This window comes from Episyrphus balteatus, chromosome 3, assembly GCF_945859705.1.
Source record: "Episyrphus balteatus chromosome 3, idEpiBalt1.1, whole genome shotgun sequence".
Classification (NCBI taxonomy): Eukaryota; Metazoa; Arthropoda; class Insecta; order Diptera; family Syrphidae; genus Episyrphus; species Episyrphus balteatus.
The window spans coordinates 111,382,629-111,407,218 of NC_079136.1; the positions used below are offsets into that span (position 1 = coordinate 111,382,629).

At 35.1% G+C, this 24,590-nt stretch overlaps 2 protein-coding genes across 2 annotated transcripts; one reads left to right on the forward strand and one right to left on the reverse strand.

The window, feature by feature from the left end:
• Nucleotides 1-718: 718 nt before the first annotated feature.
• LOC129914165 (trans-1,2-dihydrobenzene-1,2-diol dehydrogenase-like) lies at nucleotides 719-2,494 on the reverse strand. The gene is made up of 2 exons (XM_055993272.1): nucleotides 1,446-2,494; nucleotides 719-1,088 (listed from the first exon to the last, which is right to left on the reverse strand). The coding sequence occupies exons 1-2, from the start codon at nucleotides 2,193-2,195 to the stop codon at nucleotides 831-833; spliced, it is 1,008 nt and encodes a 335-aa protein (XP_055849247.1). The 5' UTR covers nucleotides 2,196-2,494; the 3' UTR covers nucleotides 719-830.
• A 10,929-nt stretch (nucleotides 2,495-13,423) lies between these two features.
• On the forward strand, nucleotides 13,424-23,796 carry LOC129913974 (cullin-associated NEDD8-dissociated protein 1). The gene is made up of 9 exons (XM_055992992.1): nucleotides 13,424-13,803; nucleotides 13,904-14,287; nucleotides 14,360-14,649; nucleotides 14,710-14,872; nucleotides 19,963-22,263; nucleotides 22,328-22,571; nucleotides 22,644-22,790; nucleotides 22,920-23,105; nucleotides 23,170-23,796. The coding sequence occupies exons 1-8, from the start codon at nucleotides 13,759-13,761 to the stop codon at nucleotides 23,051-23,053; spliced, it is 3,708 nt and encodes a 1,235-aa protein (XP_055848967.1). The 5' UTR covers nucleotides 13,424-13,758; the 3' UTR covers nucleotides 23,054-23,105; nucleotides 23,170-23,796.
• The last annotated feature ends 794 nt before the right edge of the window (nucleotides 23,797-24,590 follow it).

Consider the following 24,590-nt stretch of genomic DNA (forward strand, 5'->3'; position numbering starts at 1 on the left):
ATTTGATGATTCGTAAAACGAACAAGTTCCCTTACTTTTAAAGTCTTCCATAAAAATATGAATTTGCATAGAAATCCAAATTGGGGTGTTTATGAAACTATGCCGCAATGAAACAACGCCCCATCGAAGACATCCGGGTCTGAACACCCCGAGGACAACCTAGTCAGCAGACTTTTTTAAATTAAGTTTATCCATGTATAATATTTATTTATATTTTATAAGTTATAACTTAGTCATTGTATAAGGTTAGGCCCCCTCTGTGCCAACAAAATTTTGTATCTATCAATGTATCTTAGACATAAGTTAATTTTAAGTCAATTGTGAATAACAAGTTCAATAAAAAACAAACAAAACCCATCGAAATGAAAAAATACCGTTACTTTTTCTCTTTAAAAATATTTTCCAAAAATCCTTTTGGAAACACCCAAAGTAAAAACAATTCTTCGAATAAATTCTGTATTTTACTATAATTCTTTTTTTTTTTTTAATTTTGTTTTGTACTAAACTGGCCCTCTTCTTACAGCAAACAAATATTTGCAGACGAATTTCATGTCCCCTTTGCAAGACTCCTTTTGAATTTTCTGTTTTCAAAGTTTTCGTACTCGTGTCGATATTGCTTCATTTGTTTAGTTTAGTTGATATTGATGCAATTTCACCAATATATGTAAATAATTCAAAGTTTATTTTTTACTTTTCTTGTTTGTTAATAATAATAAGGTTAAGATTTTCGAAAAAAAAACAGAGCTTTATTAATTTGTCATCATTTATCTCCAGGTCGAAAAGTCAACTAGACATGCAATCATTATATTCTAATAACTACGCCACGCCAATCAGCTCTTATCACTGTCATAACGAACACCAATTTGTTTTCTAATTTCATCGCGTATCTGTGCTATCAGCAACATATCTTTAGCCGGCACAATTTCGCATTCCAATTTTCCCGATCGTATGCATTTCATGACCTCATCGGCTTCATAGCGTAAGCCAAGTGAATTTGTAAAGTTCAATGGTATTTTTGAGCTTATCAGTGACCATTCATGGGCACCATTGCATCCAAACAGTTTGGTTGGACAGTTGTAATCTGGAATCTAATAGAAAAACATTATTTTGTTTATTTCTTATTATTGAAATATGTCACATATTTTATTAAATAAAAAAGATTATGATTGTATCTTCTAGATCGAAGAGCATGAATTTATTTTCACTTTTTTATTTAAAAAAATAAGCCCAAGGTTCAAAGTACAATAAATTGATATCTCATGGGTTTTCATCTATTTTATTGGTGACACATACCGATACTCAATATAAAAAAGTAAAATAGTTAACCAGTTCCTTTTAAAAAGGATAGATTAAATGTTGGAAAAAAATATGTTATGGTTTTTTAGAACAATCGATCAAGTAAGGCTTTTGGCTTCCTTTAACAAAAATAGTGAACAAAAACTTACGCAAATTGGGCCTTTCTTTGAAATTACTGTAGCTTGATTCTCAAATGCTTGCAAGCCCGAACAAATAATTGTCGCCTTTCTATCCCCAGAAAAGAACATATCCACTTGAATATACAAATCCACCCCATCGGAATTGATCTTTCCAGATGCCTTAATTGATTTTGGTTCCTCCTGGTAAATAAATACCACAAACTGTATCGCATCGACACCAATATCAAGAACAACTCCACCTCCTTTATCTTTTTTGAGAATCTTCTCCTTACAAGTTGCATTGTAGCCATGTTTAACGTAAACTTCTTTAACATTGCTTAAAATTTTCATATTCATTAGCTGATGTAAATAGCGATAGACAGGAAAAAATCTTGACCAAAGTCCTTCCATTACAAACACACCACTTTTCTTGGCAAGATCAAGAATTTCCTTCACCTGCTGCCGATCAATGCATAACGGTTTTTCACAAACAATGTGTTTTTTATATTCAATCATCATTTTACAAACTTCATAGCGTAGGGGATTAAGAACCGAAATGTAAACCACTTCAACTTGGTCATCCGCTGCTAGACTCTTATAATCTGGGCACACTTTAGGTATTCCATGTTCTTTTGCAAATAGCTCAGCCCGTCCTCTGGATTGACTAGAAACAGCGACAATTTCATGATCACAGCGTGTAAATTTAAGATTAAGAGCCACACAAAAGTCGTGCGCGATTTCGGAAACACCAACTATTCCCCAACGGAGCGACTGTGACATTTTATATGGAAATTATTATTGCAACTGAGATGCATTAGTAAGCTTTAAGTTTACTTATAAGTAGAGTCGTAGTCAGGGAGATTAAAAACAGACAATAAGATTTCATTTATAAATTCTACGGACAAATAGACCATGACATTGACAATATTGAAAGCATTGAAGCTTCCCGTAAATGTGATATGAGCTATAGGATTTATTTGTAAAAGAGATGATGTGTTATAAGGGAAATTAAAACAAAAACGCAAATCTGTCGAGGTTATCTGCTGATTTAATTGGTGTTGGAACTTTGACAGCTCGATTGATAAAAACAAAAAAAGGAATAGATAGACGATTTTTAAACTGACAATTAATTTGTAAGCACTCGACCTTGACCTTACTTGTATTCCAATAAAACTTGATATTAAATACAAAAACAAGCCTGTTGAATAAAGGAAGGTAACAATATCTGGCTCATATAATTTTACACTAGACACTGTTGAACTTTGCGTCACCCAGTATAATAGTTGTATTGTGTAAAGGCAAATACTGCTTGTTGTATCTATCTAATGAAACTAAAATTGACTCAATTAAATCTGTTTTATTCACATATAAAATGAGTGTTAAGGAACTTTTAATTTTTAATTTTTAACTATAAACTTTTATTTTTTTAAATAAATTTAAATTTTTTTAGTTATTTTAACAATAAAAAACTACAATGATTCATTGGGGCAAATTTTCAGTCAGCACTCGTTTAAGCCTACTGGTTTAAGCACTGGTTAAGTTCTAAATCATCGTCTTACTTTTTCACATTTTTAAACAGTTTAAACTACTCTTCTTGCTAGAGTAGACATGTAACGTGGGCAAATTTGCCGTCAAACACACCTAAATTTGACAGAAAATTAAGTCAAACGATCCCTTACAAAAAAAAAAACAAACAAAATTAAATATTTGCAAAAGAAATTCATTTAAATGTATTACTATTATCAAGTATTACTGAAATAAAATTAAAACTTGGCTTCAAATTTCCACTCGCATATTGGATAAATTATGTGAAGTTGATCTGAAGCATAATTTTTATTGCATAATTCCGGATATATTTTCTTCAATGGTCGGTTGAAATATGAGAAAAATTTCTTTAAAAAAATATTTTTTCTGAAACCAATTTTCTTTAATTTTATTGCTTTTCATTGACAAACATCAACAAATAAAAGCATTTTTAAAAAGATAAACAAGCGTTTTGCTGCTTTTAAAGTTAGACGATATGTTTATACTACGTTCCACCTAGCCTAAATCCAAGATTTAGCTAAGTAGAATTATCACCATATTATTCACTAGGTGTGTTTTTTTGTTTATCTATATAGATTTTGTGCAAAAAAACGACATCGGGATTTTTGAAATCCATGCAAACATTTGGAACCACTGTTCATATACTTTGGCAGCTGTCTGTCAAAAATGTTGCTTTTGTTTTTTTTTTTTTTATTTTAACTCCGAAGTGGGAAGGCCATTACATCCATGTTGGATGCAAACAAAAATTTTCATATGGCCATGGCATCCATGTTGGATTAAAAAAAATTGTTTTTTCACAAAAAACCAAAAATTATCTGTATATTCTTAGCTACATTTTAAGACCATGACCATTAACATTGGTTGCGTCGTTCTTGTGTTATAAGCGTTTGAAGGTAGCCATATTGAATTTTTTTTCGATTTTTTAAAAATCAAATGTGAAAACTTTTTTATTTTTATTTCTAATTTTTCGAAAAAACTTTGGTAATTTTATATACACTAGCCGACCCCGCACTCAAAATTCGAGTGCCAATTGTAACTTTTATTTATGCTCAAATAAGCACACTATATAAATCACTTTATTTACTACTAAGAATATGCAACACTTAATTTTATTCGAAATTCGAGAATGTCTTCGAAGGTTTTCGTCTTTGCTTTTAGAAGTTTCCACTTACAGAAGGGAGAGGGCGTGGTTCAGCACATTTGTTTTTGTTTTTTTTTTTCTCAATTTTAATTTATTATTTTTATCTATTTCGGTAAAAAAAAATAAAAAAAGTATACATTCTGCACATCTAGATAAAATTTCCTATCGTTCGGTATATAATTTATGCCCCTTCGGTTTTTGTGGGCCGCGTATTTTGTACCACAAAATAAGTGTTTGCCGTTTTATTATATGATGATATCTGTTCAACAATCTTATCAGGATCCATTTAAGACTTTTATCTGAAAAGTGCATTGCGTATATCTCGAGATATTTACATTTCAATGCAACCATGTCAAACAAATTTTTGATTATTTTTTTCTATGAGAGTTTTTTCAAACCTCGTTTTCTCCGCTTTTTTTTTTGTTAATATTTTCAGATATTTTTGTATGAACACAACAAATAAAGTACCTTGGCACTACTGTTTTTATCGAGAGAAAGTAAAAGCTGAAACACAATCACGCTTTGCCGTCGATTTTGACAACTGCGAAAAGTTCAACTATAGGAAATCTGTGTATCCTCACACAATGACGCTTTTCTTACGTACGCTTTTTTTGACAAACGTAAGGAAACGTAAGAAAGCGAGCAAAAGTTCAACCAGACTGAACTTTTGCTCGCTTTCTGACATTTAACAGACATAGTTACAGTCACCCACATTATTATTGCGCCAAATGTGAATAAAAAAAATAAATTATTGCAAAACTACGTGTGTTTTTTAATTTCTCTATATAGATTTTGCACAAAAAAACGACATCGGGATATTTTAAATCAAAACAATTTACGTATTAAAAACAAAAAAAAATTAATGATGTTTTAGACTGAGTTTTATTGTTAAAAACAATATATTTTGATTGGTTTTGTTTTTATAACTATAGGATTAAAGAATAAACAAATTTCTATGCATTTTTTAAACACATTAATATTGTAATGTTTTATTCCGGGTTCACAATAAAACTTATTTCGTTTATTTTAACTTCCACTTATCTTTCCGTTCAAATAAGAACACACTTTATTTCAAATCAATTTACTTTTATTATTCGCTCAAACAAACACACTTTTCAATCACTTTATTTACTACTAACAATTTCCAACACTTTATTTCACTTTGTACTGTACTCTTTCACATTCAAGATTAAACTGTGTCCGGTCGGTGTCCACGCTGCCCTTTTATACCTGAAATTCGGAATTCGAGAATGTCTTCGAAGGTTCTCGTCTTTGCTTCTCGAAGCTTCCTTTCCAAGAGGGGGCGCTTCATACTTCCAGTCCAGTGGGATATTTTGGGATATTCAGCAGTCGAGGGAATTTCTTTGGATGCGTTCAGAGGGTAGTTTCTTAATTACTAAAGGTCCGTTCACATTTCTACCTTTACTGTAGCAGGTAGTGTGTTCAGACTTTTATCTTAAAAGTAGTTCGTTCATCGTTACATTGCCCCCCTCTTAGGATTGTTCGTCCCAAACAACTCCATTGCTTCTTTCACCATTATAACGATGTAAACGGTCACAATGAACTACCTTTAATTTGCCTCTTACCCCTCTCTGTATACGGTAAACCACGTCGTTGATTCTGGTTATTACTGTGTAAGGGCCTTCCCAGTTTTGTTGTAGCTTCGGTGATAGTCCCTTTTGTCGGTGGGGATTGTAAAACCACACAAGTTCTCCTTCTTGAAACCCTGTTGCTGTCGCTCGCGCGTCATATCTTGTTTTCATCCTGTCACTAGACGCTTTTATATTTGTCCTTGTCCGTTGGTGAATGTCAGCCAGTGTTTCTTTCAGGTTATCAACATACTCATCTATTTCCTGTGGCTCATTTGGAACACATCCGAATTTTATCTCACTTGGCAGCCGTATTGTAGAACCAAAAAGGACTTCCGATGGTGTATGTCCAGTGGAACTATGTGTTGCACTTCTATAAGCCATCAAGAATAATGGAATATGTCGATCCCAGTCTCGTTGATTATCGTTGACTACTTTTGACAGGTTTTCTTTAAGTGTCCTGTTAAATCGCTCAACCATCCCATCAGATTGTGGATGAAGCGGTGTTGTTCGCGTCTTCTTGATGCCAAGGAGTGAGCAAACCTCTTGAAAAATCTTAGATTCGAAGTTCCTTCCTTGGTCGGAATGAAGTTCCATGGGTACTCCGAACCTGCTCACCCAATGAAAGACAATCTTATCCACAACTGTTTTGGTTTCCTGGTTTGGGATGGCAAATGCCTCAGGCCACTTGCTGAAGTAATCCATCACTACGAGGATATACCGGTTTCCTTTGTTGGTTTCGGGAAAAGGACCTGCCACGTCTATTGCAATCCTCTCAAAAGGTGTGCCCACATTGTACTGATGCATCTTGCTTTGCATTTTTCTAGCTGGTCCTTTGCTAGCGGCACAAGTATCACATTTTCGGCACCACTTTTCAACGTCTTCTCTCATACGTAACCAGTAGAATTGCTGGCGTACCTTTTCCAGCGTCTTGTTGATGCCTAAATAGCCTCCAGAAGTTCCCTCGTGCATCTCTCGGAGAACATCATTAACCTTTGACTGAGGTACGATTAGTTGCATTACATAAGATTTACCATCTGCGGATTCCCACTTACGCCTGAGTAACCCTTCTTGCACATGAAGTGAGTCCCATTGTGCCCAATATGCTTTGAGATTGGGGCTTCGGTCGGAGATGTCGGCCCATTCTGGTTTCTCTTCATGTTCCTTCCATGCAAGGATGGGTTCGATGTCCGAATCTTCCTGTTGGGCCATCCTGAGTTCTTCATTACTCCAGCCGCAAATGGGATCAGCTCTCGTTCTTCTTACAGCGACAACTTCCTTTTCCTCTAGCCGTGTGCAATGCTTGCAGTCTTGCTTGCACGGGCGCCGAGATAATGCGTCTGCATTTGAATGTAGCTTTCCTCTTCGATGTTGAATCTGACATTGATACGTCTGGAGTATCTCGATCCATCTTGCTACTTGACCCTCTGGATTTTTGAAGTTCAAAAGCCAATTTAGTGCACCATGATCTGTGCGAAGAAGGAACTTCTGTCCATAGATGTACTTATGGAAGTGCTTTGTTGCCAATACCAGAGCTAGAAGTTCCCTTCTGGTCACGCAATAGTTTCTTTCTTGTTTCGAGAGTACCTTGCTGAAATAGGCAACGACCTTTTCTTCTCCGTCATGAACTTGCGATAAAACAGCACCAACTCCAACATTACTTGCATCTGCGTCAATGATGAATTGTTTGCCTGGAGTCGGATAGGCCAACACAGGAGCTTCACATAACCGTAGCTTCAGTTCCTGAAAGCTTTTCTCACACTCACCTGACCATTTAAAGGGTTTACCCTTCTCCGTAAGCTGGTGCAAGCTTTTGGCGATTCTCGCAAAATCCTTCACGAACCGTCGATAGTACGTTGCCAGACCGAGGAAACTCCGAAGTTGATGCTTGTCCTGAGGGGTTGGCCAATTCTTCACAGTGTCAACTTTTTCTGGATCAGTCATTACTCCTTGGGATGAGATGATATGCCCCAAATATTTAACCTCGGTCTTGAAAAGTGCACATTTCTTTGGATTCAACTTAAGATGTGCTTCTCGTAGCCTCTGGAATACAGCCTTTAGGTTTTCACAATGGTCATTAAATGTTTTTCCGTAAACGATGACATCATCCAAATAGACTAGGCAAGATTTCCAGGTTAATCCATTCAAAACGCACTCCATCAAGCGCTCAAAAGTAGCTGGGGCATTACATAGCCCAAACGGCATGACATTAAACTGCCACAGACCATTTCCTGTGGAGAAAGCCGTCTTTTCCCGATCTTCTGGATGGATTTCTACCTGCCAGTAGCCACTCTTCAAATCCAACGTCGAAAACCATTGTGCTCCTTCCATTGCATCTAGAGTATCGCTGATTCTTGGCAGTGGGTAGCTGTCTTTCTTCGTCACATCATTCAGCCTGCGGTAGTCGACACAAAATCGAGTGCTTCCATCCTTCTTTTTGACGAGAACTACCGGTGATGCCCAAGGGCTTTTGGAATTTTCGATCAGCCCGTCTTTCTTCATTGTCGATATCATTTCTTCAACTTCACCTTGTTTGGCCAAGGGGAGACGTCTTGCTGGTTGACGAATCGGCCTAGCGTCTCCTGTATCGATTCGATGCTGCACCAGTTGTGTTCGGCCGTATTGCCCGCTGGGTGAAGAGAAGATATCAGCATATTCATGAAGAAGCCTTCCAGCAACACTAAGTTGATGTTGACTCAAGTTGTCTGATTTGAGAATTTGAGTTTTTAGTTTCTCCGAGTTCAAAGTCATCTGTGTGTCCACCTCGTTGATCTTAGTTATTGCGGCCACAGATTCACATTGTCCAACAACTTCTCCTTTCTTAAGCTTGATTGGGTACGGTTTGATGTTAAGTATCCGTACAGGCACCATGTTGTTCTTTGGTGCCACAAGAGTCTTCCCGATGATGATGTTTTCGGAACTCTGCTCAACTTCTGGTTCGACCATGAGGTATCGATGGCTTCCACAGTTCCCCTTTAACTTCGTCCACACAAAAACTTCTGAAGAAGGAGGCAAGCACATATCTTCTTTGATGACAGTTCTAATTGTTGTTGAATTTTCGTTGCCATAGACCATTGGGATCTCCACATTTCTGTATTTCAGGACTTGATTACCGATATCCAAAATGATTCCATGCTCCTTCATAAAGTCGATTCCAATGATGCACTCGTCACATATATCTGCCACCAAAAACACATGCGAAAACTCTAGTTCTGCCATACGGATCGTAAGACGAACTTCACCGTACACCCTTGCTGCTTCTCCTGTGGCGGTCTTCAGACGGTAGCTGTTGCTGTTATGTAGCCACGTCATCTTCACCAAGTCTCTTCGTACAATAGAGGCAGTGGCACCGGTGTCAATTGTAGCCACGTGTTGGTTGTTATTTATGGTTGCCTCTACTGTCAGACTTTTGTTGTCTCGTTTAGTCTGTGAGACTTGAATTGTGGTTCTGGGGCCATCGATACCAGAAACCAGCTTCTGCCCCTCGAAGTTGGTTCTTACTCGTTTCGAATGGGAATCAAGTTGAGGATGAGCGTTGGTTGTATCGCTTACCTGTTGTTGGGCAATATTCCTGTTTCCACAGTGTTGGCAAGCAGTTCTTCTTGGTGGCAATCTGCACTGCCGCTGGAGATGTCCGGTCTTGTTACAGTTCCAGCATCGAGCAGCTCCGTCTCGCTGGTTTCTTTGGAATACGAGTTTTTGACAAGAGCATTCCTCCACTCCAACTTCTCTTACCCGATGAACACCTTGAGAAGCCTGTTCTGCTGCTTCCATAGTTAGTGCGAACGCTAATGCTTCAGGAAGGGAACGTTTTCCAGCTGTTCGAATTGCTCGCTGAAGATTTATATCAGATACAGCACGTACAAAGGCTTCTGTCGCAAACTGATTGATAATGTCGTCTCCTGCTGTCGGATATGCCAGATGAGCCAACCTTTCAATATCTGCTTGAAGTTGTTGCAGAGTTTCTCCTCTTTTCTGGACTCTTGTATTCAGTTGGACGCGGAAGACTTCCTGCATATGGCCATCTCCAAAGCGTTTTTCAATGACCTGGACAAGAGCGTTAAAGTTACCATTCTTTTCTGGTGGTAACGTTTGTAACAACTCAGCAGCAGGACCTCTAAGAGCAAGAGTCAGCGCTATACATTTGTCTTCGTCATCCCAGCCATTTGTTGTGGCAGCTGCCTCAAACTGTTTCTTGTAGATCGACCAAGAACTTTGTCCATCAAAGGTTGGTGGATGCATTTCTTTCTTCTTTAAATACTCACCAGAATTTTCTCGCACCTTAATTTTTCGAACTTTGTCAAGTTCTTCGGTAAAACTTTGCATTTTAACTTCCATTCCTTTCAATTTGTCATCGAATTTTATTTCTACTTTCTCGAGTTTTTCTTCAACTTTCTCGAACTTTTCTTGAGATTGTTTTTCAACACCTTTGATGGAAGCATCAAGAGCAACGAACTTGTTCTCGATAGCATCAAGCTTACCTTCGATGAGGTTTTTCTGTTCATCCAGAAGGTTCTTTTGGGTTTCCAATTTTTCGAGAAGATTCTGTTGTTCACTCTTTTGTTCTGTTCGTTGCGCCTCGATTTTTTCTAGAACACTACTCTGTTGTTTTTCTATTTGTTCGAGAACATTCTTCTGTTCATCCTTTTGTTCTTTACGTTGTTGTTCCATTTGATCTTTCTGTTCTTCAAATTTTGCAAGGAGAACAGCCATCATGGATGATATATCGGAACTAGTACTTACTCGTTCTTCTATCATTTCAACTTCGAATTGAAATGTATCCAAATCTTCGTTTTTCTGGGTTAAATAATCCTGTAGACGAATAATAAGATCATTTTTCGATCCAGCAGTAGGAAGACCTCGCTTAGTTAATTCCGCCTTCAACTCAGTCAAACTTAACTGATTTAGTGTTTTACCCATTTTAACTTTTCAAAACGCGAGCACTTTCTTATTTCGAAATGTTTTACACTTTGTTTATTGTTAAAACACACGCGCACTTTTTATTTTATTCGCGAAATTATCTGATTCGCACAAATAAATAAGTTTTATTCCACTTTTCTGACACCAATGTAACGTTTTATTCCGGGTTCACAATAAAACTTATTTCGTTTATTTTAACTTCCACTTATCTTTCCGTTCAAATAAGAACACACTTTATTTCAAATCAATTTACTTTTATTATTCGCTCAAACAAACACACTTTTCAATCACTTTATTTACTACTAACAATTTCCAACACTTTATTTCACTTTGTACTGTACTCTTTCACATTCAAGATTAAACTGTGTCCGGTCGGTGTCCACGCTGCCCTTTTATACCTGAAATTCGGAATTCGAGAATGTCTTCGAAGGTTCTCGTCTTTGCTTCTCGAAGCTTCCTTTCCAAGAGGGGGCGCTTCATACTTCCAGTCCAGTGGGATATTTTGGGATATTCAGCAGTCGAGGGAATTTCTTTGGATGCGTTCAGAGGGTAGTTTCTTAATTACTAAAGGTCCGTTCACATTTCTACCTTTACTGTAGCAGGTAGTGTGTTCAGACTTTTATCTTAAAAGTAGTTCGTTCATCGTTACAATATCCTTTTTCATTTTTCCACAATTAAATCAAGATAAAGACTTGGCCCAATAATTTTGTGAGTGACTGTGTTTTTTTTATTTGACAGCAGATTTTATGTTGCAATCAGCTGTTCAAAGTCAAAGTGACAGAAGCGCGCTTTGAGGATTTCTCAACGTAACGCAACGAAGCGACGCCCTGAAGCGTGATTGTGTTTCAGCTTTAAAATCTGGATAATTATCTGGATTTTTCAAAAATCTATACAGATAAAGTTTTTGTTGTTTTTAACACGTAAATTGTTTTGATTTCAAAAATCTCGATGTCGTTTTTTTGCACAAAATCTATATAGATAAACAAAAAAACACACCTACTAGTTTAAAAAATACATCTGGATGTAAAGAAATTGAAATGTGAAAATAAATCCAAATCCATAATATTCACTATCACACAGAGAAAAAAAAAAGTCATTTGTACCTATTTTTTAACTATTTTCATAGTTAAAATAGGGATAACTATTTTGGATTTGGATTTATTTTTGACATTTGACATTTGGACAACACGACTTTGTACACCCCAACTCACGACAGCCCGATTCAACCCATAGCCCGACTCAAGATAACCCGACTCATCGCAACTCGACTCAGGTCGAGTTCTTACCTGAGTCGAGTTGCGATGAGTCGGGCTATCTTGAGTCGGGCTATGCGTTGAATCGGGCTGTCGTGAGTCGGGGTGTACAAAGTCGTGTTGTCCTGAGTCGGGCTCTGCTTCTACTATTGTAGTTATGGCTTTATACCTTTAACTACAATGACCAAAAATGTGAAAAAGTGGGAATTTTACAATAGTAAAAATTTAAGTCTTCAAAGTCGACAACGAAAATGCTAACGAAAAAATATCCAGTATTCTGTCAAAGTCAATTCAAATAAATTAAAAATTAATTTAAAATCCAGAAAAATCAACGGAAAATAATTTTTAAATCAAGAAATAAATTAATTAAGTGAAAGACCGTCAAACACTGCTCTTATGTCGTTTTCGATTGGCTCTCCGGAAGCGTCCGGAATCATTCAGAAGCCTTCTGAAAGCGTTTTATTCACACGAATATGACAGACAGAACGCTTCTCAGAAGAGAAATTCTCTTCTCGATTTAAAATCAGAATTCACTCGAAAAGCACTAATACACATATATTTAAAAGTCAAATTAATCACTCAATCAATATTTTTTTTATTTTTTGAAATAAATTAATTTTTTTCCGAAATAAATTTTTTAATTAATTTTCAAACTTGCCTAAAATATTCTGGAAACCAACTTCCCTATTAATTTTTCAACATTACCAATTTTTAAAAAATTTAAAACATTTCATTTGAAAGAAAAATAAATTAATATAAATATTTGACATTTGATATTTAAAAGAAAAACACACAAACACAAAAAAAAAAAACAGAATTGAGTGGAAGCGATTTGACCTGTTCCATTCGATTTCAGAATGAGTGAATCCTTGAGTGAAACCAATCGAAAACGACATTAGAATCAGGAAAAAGACAGTAAAAAGTAAGTGACAAATGAGTGAAAACTCTCCAATTTTACGCTAGAGCTGCGTACTGAAAAACGGAAAGCAAAACAAATTTAGAGTAGTAGTTGTCATATTTTTCTCTTTCAGTTTTTTCTTGTATGTTTTGCAAAGAGATACAAAAATGTATGATAGCAGAAATAGTTAAATCCATTTAATCATTCCAAACGTCAGTTTTCACGTTTGTAAACGAATTCTAAACAATTTATGAAAAAATTAGTTTGGTAGCACAGAACTGTTTAAAAAGGTAAACCGCGCTTTTGGCTTGGTGTGAAAAGGCTATAAGACCGGTTGTAATAAAAAACAAACTAATGAAAAGACGCTTTGCATCGCATATTGCGCTCTCGTTTGCAAGTGAAGTGTGTATTTTTTTGTTTCGAATGGAAAATTCGTTGGTAAATAATGAAACACATACAGTTACAGAATATTTTTTGTTTGTGGTTGTGTTTTTAACCAAGGTTTGGTTTGCAGGGTTTGCCCTACAAGTTGTTACGTGTGGAAATGGTATATCCACAAAAAATTACTTTTGGCATCACTTAACTATTTACAATTTTGAACGAACTTAACGACAAAAAAATACCATTTTTCCACAGAAAAAAAAGAGTTCTTCGTTAAATCATTTCTCTGTGTGTTCTCGTTCATCTTCATTTATTTTCAACCGAATGTGAAATTTTGTTCTATGCCGGGTTTGTCTGTGACAAGAAATGAAAAAATATTCTACAAATTCAACTAAATAACTTATTTAAACAATATTGTGTGTACTGCTAATACAACAAAGTATTTGTTCATATTCACTTCAAAAAACAACTTCTAACATTAAAAGCAAACAAAATATTACTTCATTGATCTGCGAAAACTAGCAAAAAAAAAGCAAGGATCTAAACGAGCCACATAAAAACTTTGCAAAAAGAAAAAAAAAAAAAAAGGGGAAACCGAAGCTCATATTTGTGAACAATGGCGTCCCATCAATATCATCAAATTGCAAATCTCCTGGAAAAGGTAAGTTTTCCAAAAATAAACAAAAACCCAAAATCTATCTACAATATGTATTCACAAAATGCAATTCATTCTCAATCATTGACAATGCATCGATTCACAGATGACATCCAGTGACAAAGATTTTCGGTTCATGGCCACAAATGATTTGATGACCGAACTGCAAAAAGACAGCATCAAATTGGATGACGAGTCGGAGAAGAAAGTTGTGCGAATGGTTTTAAAGTTACTCGAAGACAAAAACGGTGAGGTTCAGAATTTGGCTGTAAAGTGTTTGGGGCCTTTAGTGAACAAGGTCAAGGAGAACCAAGTTGAGACCATTGTTGACTCATTGTGTGCCAACATGATCTCGAACACAGAACAGCTGAGGGACATCTCGAGCATTGGATTGAAGACCGTAATTTCGGAATTGCCTCAGGCTTCTAATTCGCTTGCTCCTAATGTTTGCCAGCGAATCACCGGTAAACTCGGTAACGCAATTGAAAAGGTTGGACATTCCATTTAAAAAACTGGTTTCAGTTATAAATTTTCTTGTTTATTTTTCATTTTGCAAAAATAGGAAGATGTTTCGGTAAAACTCGAAGCTTTAGACATTCTCTCCGATTTACTCTCTCGCTTTGGAGACTTTTTAGTGCCCTTCCATCCAGCAATCTTGAAAGCTCTTGTTCCACAGTTGGGTTCTTCACGTCAGGCAGTTCGTAAGCGGACCATTGTTGCTCTGTCTCACCTGTTGACTTTGGCCAATACCAATGCATATAATGGAGTTATTGATCATCTGTTGGAGGGACTGGAGAAACCACAGAATCAAGGAGCCATACGCACTTATATTCAGTGCTTGGCTTCAATTTGGTAAGTGGTAATAAAAAACTTAAAAAATTCTCTTAAATTACTATTTTATTATTGATTTAGTCGACAAGCTGGTCATCGTCTGTGCACTCGCATTGAGCGAGCCATGTTTCTTTTGAAACAATACAGCCAGCGGGATGATGATGAGCTTCGGGAATTTTGCTTGCAAGCATGTGAAGCATTTGTACTTCGCTGTCCAGATGCTATTGGTCCGCATATTCCTATGGTAAGTAAATATTTTTTGTAATACAATATATATACAATACAATAATAATACAATATATATTTTAGTCCAGTTTTTTTTTCTATACTCAGTAGATCCTTATTTTTTGATCTTATTTGCAAAACAAACACCAAATAAATATAAAATTTCATTGCCCAGTCAATTGTATTTAAACACGGTGGGCAGGAAGCATCGACAGGTATGAGAAAAATGTCGACAAAAACTGCAAGTTGGGTTGTATTTGTTGATAATTATACGTGCAAAATCCGTTGGAATTGAAATCCTAGCTGCTCCTTTTCAAAAGTTATTCATATTTTTGTATTTCTAATCGGGACAATTGGGAATAAAAATCTTAGGGAGAGTACGATAACTTAGGCGACAAGAATTGATAACGGTATTTTGTAGAGGAGTTTAATACAATCATTTTTTACTACAGGAGGGGGGGTCCATCTCCCCCCGTTTAGGCGGGAGGGGCAATTTTCTAAAATATCATGTTAAATACGAAAAAAAATTATTAAAAAACAATGGCAACACTTACAGTTATGAATGATACCTTATTCAAGATACAGAATTGTACACTTGATTCTAATTTTTAAATCAAATTATTGCAATTAATTGTTCTCGAAATAATCAACTTCAAAGTCAAAATTTGGGAAAAAAATTGCAAAAAAAAAAACACATTAAATACTATTTTTACCAAGAATGCGAATTTAAATACGAAATAAATCAATGAAATAAACTGCCTCAATTAATTTATAATCAAATTCTGAAAATTATATGCTTCTATGCCTTCTAGTTTTTGAGAAAATTAAAAATTAAAAAACTACCTTTTTATCAGATTTGTATTTTTTAGCTGTTAACGTGTTTACATAAACATAATGCTTGCAGTATGCCCCCTTGCAACCCCCCTGCTTGAGCTCACTTTCTGAAAACCCGCGAAGCAAGCCAGGCATGATACTTTTAAGTTAAAAAGCTGTTCATATTGGTGAAAATAGTTAAGAAAATGAAAATCTGATAAAAAGATAATTTTCTTATTTTCAATTTTCTCGGAAATTATAAGGCACAGAAATATATGGTTTTCAGTATTTGATAAGAAATTAATTGAGGCAGTTTATTTTGTTGATTTATTTCATATTTAAATTTACAGTCTTGGTAAAAATAGTATTTAATGTGTTTTTTTTTTCAACTTTTTTCCCAAATTTTGACTTTGAAGTTGATTATTTCGAGAACAATTAATTGCAATAATTTGATTTAAAAATTAGAATCAAGTGTACAATTCTGTATCTTGAAAAAGGTATCATTCATAACTGTAAGTGTTGCCATTGTTTTTTAATAATTTTTTTTCGTATTTAACATGATATTTTAGAAAATTGCCCCTCCCGCCTAAACGGGGGGAGATGGACCCCCCCTCCTGTAGTAAAAAATTATTGTATTAAACTCCTCTACAAAATACCGTTATCAATTCTTGTCGCCTGAGTTATCGTACTCTCCCTAAGATTTTTATTCCCAATTGTCCCGATTAGAAATACAAAAATATGAATAACTTTTGAAAAGGAGCAGCTAGGATTTCAATTCCAACGGATTTTGCACGTATAATCATCAGCAAATACAACCCAACTTGCAGTTTTTGTCGACATTTTTCTCATACCTGTCGATGCTTCCTGCCCACCGTGTAAAGTTGACTAACTATTTTTTGAGATTCTGGACGTTGTTTTGCGATTCTAAAGTTGTTACACAAAATTCTCACGATAAACATAACACATGACCCAAAAAGTCGTAAACGAATCTCTTCTTCTTCTTAATGAATTACTTGAAAAGTGACATTTTTTATCAAAAAAATTTGTAAATTTATTAAAAATGAGAAAATTACCAACAGTTTATGTACGAATTACGGCTTGCACGCAAAAGACCTTTAAAAATCCATAAAATCATACAAATACTTTTGAATAACAAATTTTTTTTTTTGAGCCGAAAAAGACCTACTTAACTTATATTCTTTTTGTGCAATAAACAAAGTTAATCTTCAAAAGAAACTGAAAAAGAAAATACAATTTGACTGAAAAGCAATACTAAAAAAAAATCCTTTATTTTATTATGGCGTTTTCGATTGGCTCTTCGGAAGCGTCCGGAATCATTCAGAAGCCTTCTGAAAGTGTTTTATTCGCACAAAACTGACAGACAGAACGCTTCTCAGAAGAGAAATTCTCTTCTCGATTTAAAATCAGAAGCACTAATACATGAAAACTAAAATGTCAACAAAAAATACTCAATCATTCTTTTTTCGTTGTCATTCAAAAATTTAAATTAAATTAAAATTAATAATAAGATTAAAATGGGAACCTTAATGCAATGGAATAATTTTTTATACCATTTTCTTCTGCCGTCGTCTTCAGATTTATAATTTTTATAATTTTTTCGTTTGAAAAAAAAAAAAAATAATATCAATATTTGACATTTGAAATTTCACAAACACAAAACAAAAAAACAGAATTGAGTGGAAGCGACTTGACCTGTTCCATTCGTGCGAATAAAACACTTTCAGAAGGCTTCTGAATAATTGAATCATTTATTTTCAAAACATGATAAGTCCATGATTTCAAATTTTTCAGGAGAAGAAAAAAACGTTCTATTTTCTTTTTTTAAGTGTAGCTAAATGTATAAAAAATATATTTCGTAGAACTTTTACCTAGCTACAGAATATCGTTTGGTATTTACTTTTTGGACCGATAGTTCAAAAGATAAAAAACAAAAACGATTTTGGACTCATCATACTTTGAAAATAAACGAATGTGAAATTAGTTTTAAAATGAATATAAAATTTCTATCAAACAATTGCATTTGGGAATAGAATATAATGTTTCGAGTAGTTATTTTACTTGAAAGGCGCTTTCAACTTAAGAATTTGAGTCAATAGTCAGTTTCTTTATGTGTAGTCAATTATTCATAAAAAAGTTGCTGTTTATTTTCAAAAGATGATAAGTCCGGACTTTTATCATGTTTTGACAGTAAAAAAATTTTTTCGCTTAGCTGTAAAATCGAATATAGACTGATTAGATGCTTCATATTTTGAAGGCAGGTGTGGTTATCCCCCAAGAACATATTCAGTTAAAAAAACGAATTTTGAAAAAAAGTGGACTTATCATGTTTTGAAAATAAACGATTCAATTCCGGACGCTTCCGGACGGCCAATTGAAAACGACATAATAGAGAAGTAAGAAAATATGAGTTATACGGCCGTATTCATAAACTTTGTCAAACTTAGACACAAAATAGATTGTCTTAACGGTGAATAATAGGTGTGTTTTTTATCACGACCGGGCTAAACTGGACAAAAAAAAACGCAGTCGGGGCTATGCAATTTACATGTTAAATACACCAACACCTTAGTCTCTGGGCTTAGCTAATCTAGAAGGACTAAGGTGTTGTGTCATTTAACACGCAAATTTCTTAGCCCCGACTAAGTTTTTTTTTGTCCAGTTTAGCCCGGTGGTAATAAAAAACACACCTAATGTTATATTTATTCTTATTAAATAAAGCATATTTCCTATAATTTTAAAAAAGTTAAACAATGTCTAAGAAGACAAATATTTATTAAATTTGACCATGTGGTTTTCTGGTTTCACACTTTATCAATGCATATCTTAGGAACTCAGTTTACAGCAATTGCGCAGCTACAGTAGGTGGCTACATGATTATGACCGATGAAAATTTTCAAAAATTTGTCACTAATTCTTTAACTAGAACGCTAAAAACTAATTTAATTTTCTGTACAGTACAGTATTAGTACGGTTGTATAAAACATTATGCCACTACTAATTTTTTTTTTTTGTAAAGAGGCAACGTCAAAAAAATTGATGACGATAGAGGAGACCACCATTTTTTCAATATTTCGTTCGTTGTGCTTTTGTTGCAAAAATGCCTTTATTCTTTCGATAACTCTATTTTGACCTGAATGAGTTGTTGTTCCGTGCTTGTAATGATTCAGTCACTCACCACTAAGCTTTTCCAACAGTTGGTATAAGGTTTTCTGAAGCATTTCGCTAAGAATCCCCAAAGAGCGTTATTTGTGGAATTCATCCCCGGAAAATTACCAAGTCTGTTTATTCTTTAATTTTTCTTACTTAGGAAGGACGGGACATTCTTAGCATTATAGTAGAAAGCCGTAATAATATTTACTGTACAGAAAAAATAAAATAAAATTAGTTTTTAGCCTAACAAATTTGTGAACATTTTCATCGGTTATAATCATGTGGCCACCTACTGGACTGAATCCAAGCTAATGCTTAATGCTTACCCTATTACATTGGCACTCCAGCATGATAGCATGGGAGATTTGAAATTTGTGTCCTGCCAAATTCGCAGCTTGCAGTTTCACACGCCATGCCAAGTGGTTGAGGTCCCCTTTTGAGTGCGCTAACTAAGATGGTGGAGTCGCCGTAGCATTGTTGTCCAAGCCACCTCGCTGCATTTTTACCTCTATTGCTAAATTATTGTCCTTGTAAAACCCGTAAACTTCGTCGTTGTTTCTTCCATTTAGGATCGGACTGACAATGTTGAGGTTCCATACTTCGGGCATGCTTTCTTCCGAGCGAATTCGGCAAATAAATTGGTGCATTCTCCCAACTTTTTCGTAGTTTGCTGCTTTATATAGCTCAACAATAATGCCGTCAGCTCCAGCAGATTTATTGGACATTTATTTGGGTATGACTGGTTTCATTTTGTTTTTGGATATGACTAGTTTCATTTTGCCTAGGTCGGGGCCTTTACCCATTATAACCATTATTCCTTGCTTTAATGTCTTAAAAATGGAAATAAAATTTTTCAATGATGAATTTCAATGATAGCTATAACTGCCTCCTAAAAAAAATGCGTTTAAATCTTTCAGATTTAAGGTTAACATTTTTTTGCTTATGATTAAGGGGACTGTTAGCGCCATAGTTTGATCTGCTGAAAATAGTTCGAATTGGAAAACTCCTTCTCAAGCTAGTCTGACTCACATTGAAACTTATTTAATCGAAAAACGATGGACATATTTTTATATTTTTCAATTTTCTCAATTTGTATCTATCTATCTTTTCGTTCGTTCATTGTAGATTCTAGAATTATGTATGAAATATGTCACTTACGATCCCAACTACAACTACGAAGCCGACGACGGAGAATCTGGTGTGGCCATGGATACGGAAGATGAAGAGTACGTTGATAGTGAAGAATACAGCGATGATGATGACATGAGCTGGAAGGTGCGACGTGCCGCAGCTAAGTGTCTTGAAGCTCTAATCTCAACTCGTCATGAACTCATTGAAGATTTCTACCGTGATCTCTCACCTGCTTTGATATCTCGCTTCAAAGAACGTGAAGAAAATGTCAAATCAGACATCTTCCACGCCTACATTGCCCTCTTAAAGAATACACGCCCAGCTGATGAGATATCTCACGATCCCGATTCAATGGAGCAAGTTCCTGGACCAATAAGCCTTTTGCAGGATCAAGTTCCTGCAATTGTTAAGGCAATCCAACCTCTGATGAGAGAAAAATCAATGAAGACTCGACAAGATTGCTTTTTACTGCTGAGAGAATTGTTAAATGCCCTTCCAGGGGCACTTGGAAACCACCTTAACAATGTAATGCCTGGTATCCAGTATTCTCTGAGCGATAAAAATTCATCATCCAACATGAAAATTGATGCTTTAAGTTTTCTATGCAGCCTTTTGCAGGGGCACAATCCACAGGTTTTCGATCCCCATATTCCAATGCTGGTTCCATTGGTGGTGAATGCTGTGTTCGACCCTTTCTATAAGATTGCCACTGAAGCACTTTTGGTGTTGCAACAGTTGGTGAAAGTTATTCGGCCTTTGGATATGCGAACTGGCTACGAAGTTGCACAATTTGATCTCGAAAAATTGTATTCGTCGACATTGCAGAAACTCAAAGCCACAGATGTTGACCAAGAAGTAAAAGAACGTGCTATAGCTTGCATGGGTCAAATTATAGCTAACATGGGTGATCTTCTAAAGGCAGAGTTGCCAACATGTCTACCCATTTTCATGGAACGTCTGAAGAATGAAGTGACTCGTCTAAGTTCTGTAAAAGCACTCACCATGATCGCTGGATCTCCCTTACGCATTGATTTGTCGCCGATTTTAAAAGATGTCCTTCCAGCTTTGGGATCTTTTCTGAGAAAGAATCAGCGTGCATTAAAACTCAACTCGTTAGCTCTGCTCAACACTTTGGTTGACAACTATTCTCATTTATTCGGCCCTCAGCTATTGCAAATCGCCATCAGTGAAATTCCGGCGCTTCTAACCGATGCCGATCTTCATGTTGCGCAATTGTCATTGGTCCTTCTAACGACCACTGCCAGAAGACAACCACAAGCTTTGGTTGGCATTCACGATCAGTTCTTACCGTCAGTTCTGGTCTTGGTGCGATCACCTTTGCTTCAAGGTGCTGCTCTTACATGCACCTTGGACCTATTCCAAGCTTTAGTAAAAGCTAAACTGCCCGGATTGGGATATCATCAACTGCTGGAGAAGTTAATGGAACCCATTCTAAATGGAACTAACTCGGAACAGCTGCATAAGCAGGCTTATCATTCGCTGGCCAAGTGCGTAGCTGCATTAACTCTACAAAGTCCAACCGAAGCAGTTCCGTTGGCATCTCAGTTGCTAAATGATCTTCAAAAGCGCCAAGGTGATACACATTTGGTGTTTTGTCTACTAACTATAGGCGAAATTGGACGTCATTTCGATTTGAGTTCCATTGATTCTCTCCCAAAGATTATTATCGATTGTTTTGGAGCTAGCTCAGAAGATGTCAAAGGAGCAGCAAGTCATGCTTTGGGAGCTGTTGCTGTGGGATCTCTTCAGTGTTTCTTGCCGTTGATCTTGAAAGAAATTGAAGCACAACCGAAGAGGCAATATCTTCTGTTACATTCACTAAAAGAAGTAATCTCCTCGCTGTCGAATACACCAAATGGTTTGGAACAGTTGCTTCCCTCTGTTCCCTCTATTTGGGCGCAGCTTTTCAAACATTGTGAATGCTCAGAGGAAGGCTCGCGAAATGTTGTTGCCGAATGTTTGGGCAAACTTGTTTTGGTAAATCCAGAAGAACTTCTTCCTCGTCTGCAGCAAGCACTTCATAGCGAAAGTGCTCTCATGAGAACCGCTGTTGTATCGAGTGTAAAGTTTACCATCTCAGATCAGCCACAGCCGTTTGATCTGCTTCTCAAACAATGTATTGGGGAGTTTTTGTTTGCACTGCGTGATCCAGAGCCATCGGTAAGGAGAGTTGCATTGGTTGCATTTAATTCAGCGGTACATAATAAACCAAGCTTGGTGCGCGATTTGTTGCCCACCTTATTGCCATGGCTTTATTCAGAAACAAAAGTGAAGGTATGTGTTTAAATGTTCTGGAAAAATATATTTATTTTTATTTAACGGAGTTACTTTTTCTTAGGGTGAACTGATTCGTGAAGTTGAAATGGGTCCATTTAAACACACCGTCGACGATGGTTTGGACATTCGTAAGGCAGCTTTTGAATGCATGTATACACTACTGGAACAAGGTTTGGATCGTGTGGATGTAATGCAGTTTTTGGATCATGTACAAGCAGGATTGTGTGATCATTACGATATTAAAATGTTAACATACTTGATGACTGCAAGATTGGCGGTATTGTGCCCAGAAGATGTGTTATTAAGTGAGTTTTTTCGAAATTCATCGAATTGTATATTTTTATATAAAACTTTCAATATGTTATTTTACTTTGCAGGACTGGATCAATTTGTTCAACAACTACGTGATACCTGCACACATAAAGTCAAAGCTAATTCTGTTAAGCAGGAGTATGAAAAACAAGATGAATTGAAAAGATCAGCACTTAGAGCAGTATCGGCATTGGCACAGATTCCTAAAGCAGGTAAGAAGTTTTGTAAGATGGATGATTTATTTGATATGTAATTAATGGGAATTTCCATTTGCCACAAAAGATCAATTATTAAAACATAAAAAACAAGTACATAGTTAAATATACAATTTTTCTTTACAGATAAAAACCAACAACTAGCTGATTTCTTAAAATCCATCAAAGATACCCCTGAATTGAATAAAATATATGATTACGTTCAAAAGGATTCACTTTCAAATAACAACACCGAAAGTATTTCCATGGATCAAAGTTAGAGCCGGAGATAATTCTTTACGTTATAGTTTAGTGTTTAACGAGTAATTAATTGTAAGTTGTGAGTGAAATTTATGTATTTTGTACATATTTTTATACAATTTTATTCTCATTGCAGATTCTACTTGGTTAACTTGCATACTGGTGTTCAAGTATAAGTCAAACAAATAATAATAATTAATTACACAAATCATTAAATATATATATTTATAAAAAAAAAATAATAAAAAAAAAAACTATTCTGTGAGCAAAATTGTTAACATTATAAAAATAACAAATCAAATGAAAATGGAGAAAGAGAATGACAATTATAATTATGTTGTTTGCGAAAAAATGAAACTCTCACAATAGTTTTCATTTACTCGGACATCGTGGTTTATTTTTTCGTTTAAATTGGTTCAATTGTTTAATGCCAATAAAAAAAAAGAGTTCCATAAGAGATTTTAATTGGTATAATTGAAGGGACAAATTCGAAACATAAATATAAACCTTTGAATTTTTGTGTTTACTCTTTCTCTCGTTTGTTTAATAAAGAAATCTATATTCTCGATCACTAACTGTGTAAAACGATCGTTAACAAATAATAATCTATTCAATGCAATGCAGGCATTTAAAATATATATTTTAACCATATATATTCATATATAAAAAAAACACACACACAAAATAATAGTACCAACCGAAAATCATAAATAAATATACGGAAAGAACAAACAAAAATTCAGATCAATAAAATGTTTAATTCGAAGTTGATACTTTAAGTATTTTTAATAAATTCATTACATAATTTAAAACGTTTCTATTACTTTTTCTATTAATAACATTTACTTAATCTCATAACATCCAACTTAAAATCACAAAAAAAAACAAAAAAAAAACAACTTTTCATTACATCATCTACATAACATACACATTAAACTTAACAATCAACTATAATTTAAAACTATTATTTGAACAGGTAATTTTTAATTGATTTCTTATGAACTTTTTATGATTTCATTGAACTTTTGGTGGTTCCTTTTTTTTGGAATGTGTAGAGTGGCAGTCTCAAGAACCAAATAAGGCTAAGATCACACCTTAAAAGAAAAGTTATTAAAAATCCTGTTCTTGCAAATTAACATACTTTCTACATTAAAGTCTGGCTCGTTCACAAATTTTGTTATGCAAGGTAAGTCTTTTTAGTAACATTAATTTTTAAAAGGTTCCTGTGAAATTACACAGAAAATGGACTGGAATTTAGAAAAATAATTGTTAGTTGTTTGGTGGTAAGGGGTTAAGTGACAAAAATGCATTTTATCTAGTAAGAATAAGGCCTTTGTTCTCTTCCATTTGGTATCAAAAACATTAATCATGATCATGATTTTGCTCATGTAACAGTGATTAAAAGTAAGTCATTTACAACTGAAATAACTTGGTGTTTTGTTTCACCACAAGAGTTCGATTTCGATCCCTCAGAACATTAAAACGTTTGCATAAATTAAACAAAAATTATCGCCCTAGTTCTCTGAATTCTGATCGAAAGTCAATTGAAATCACCAT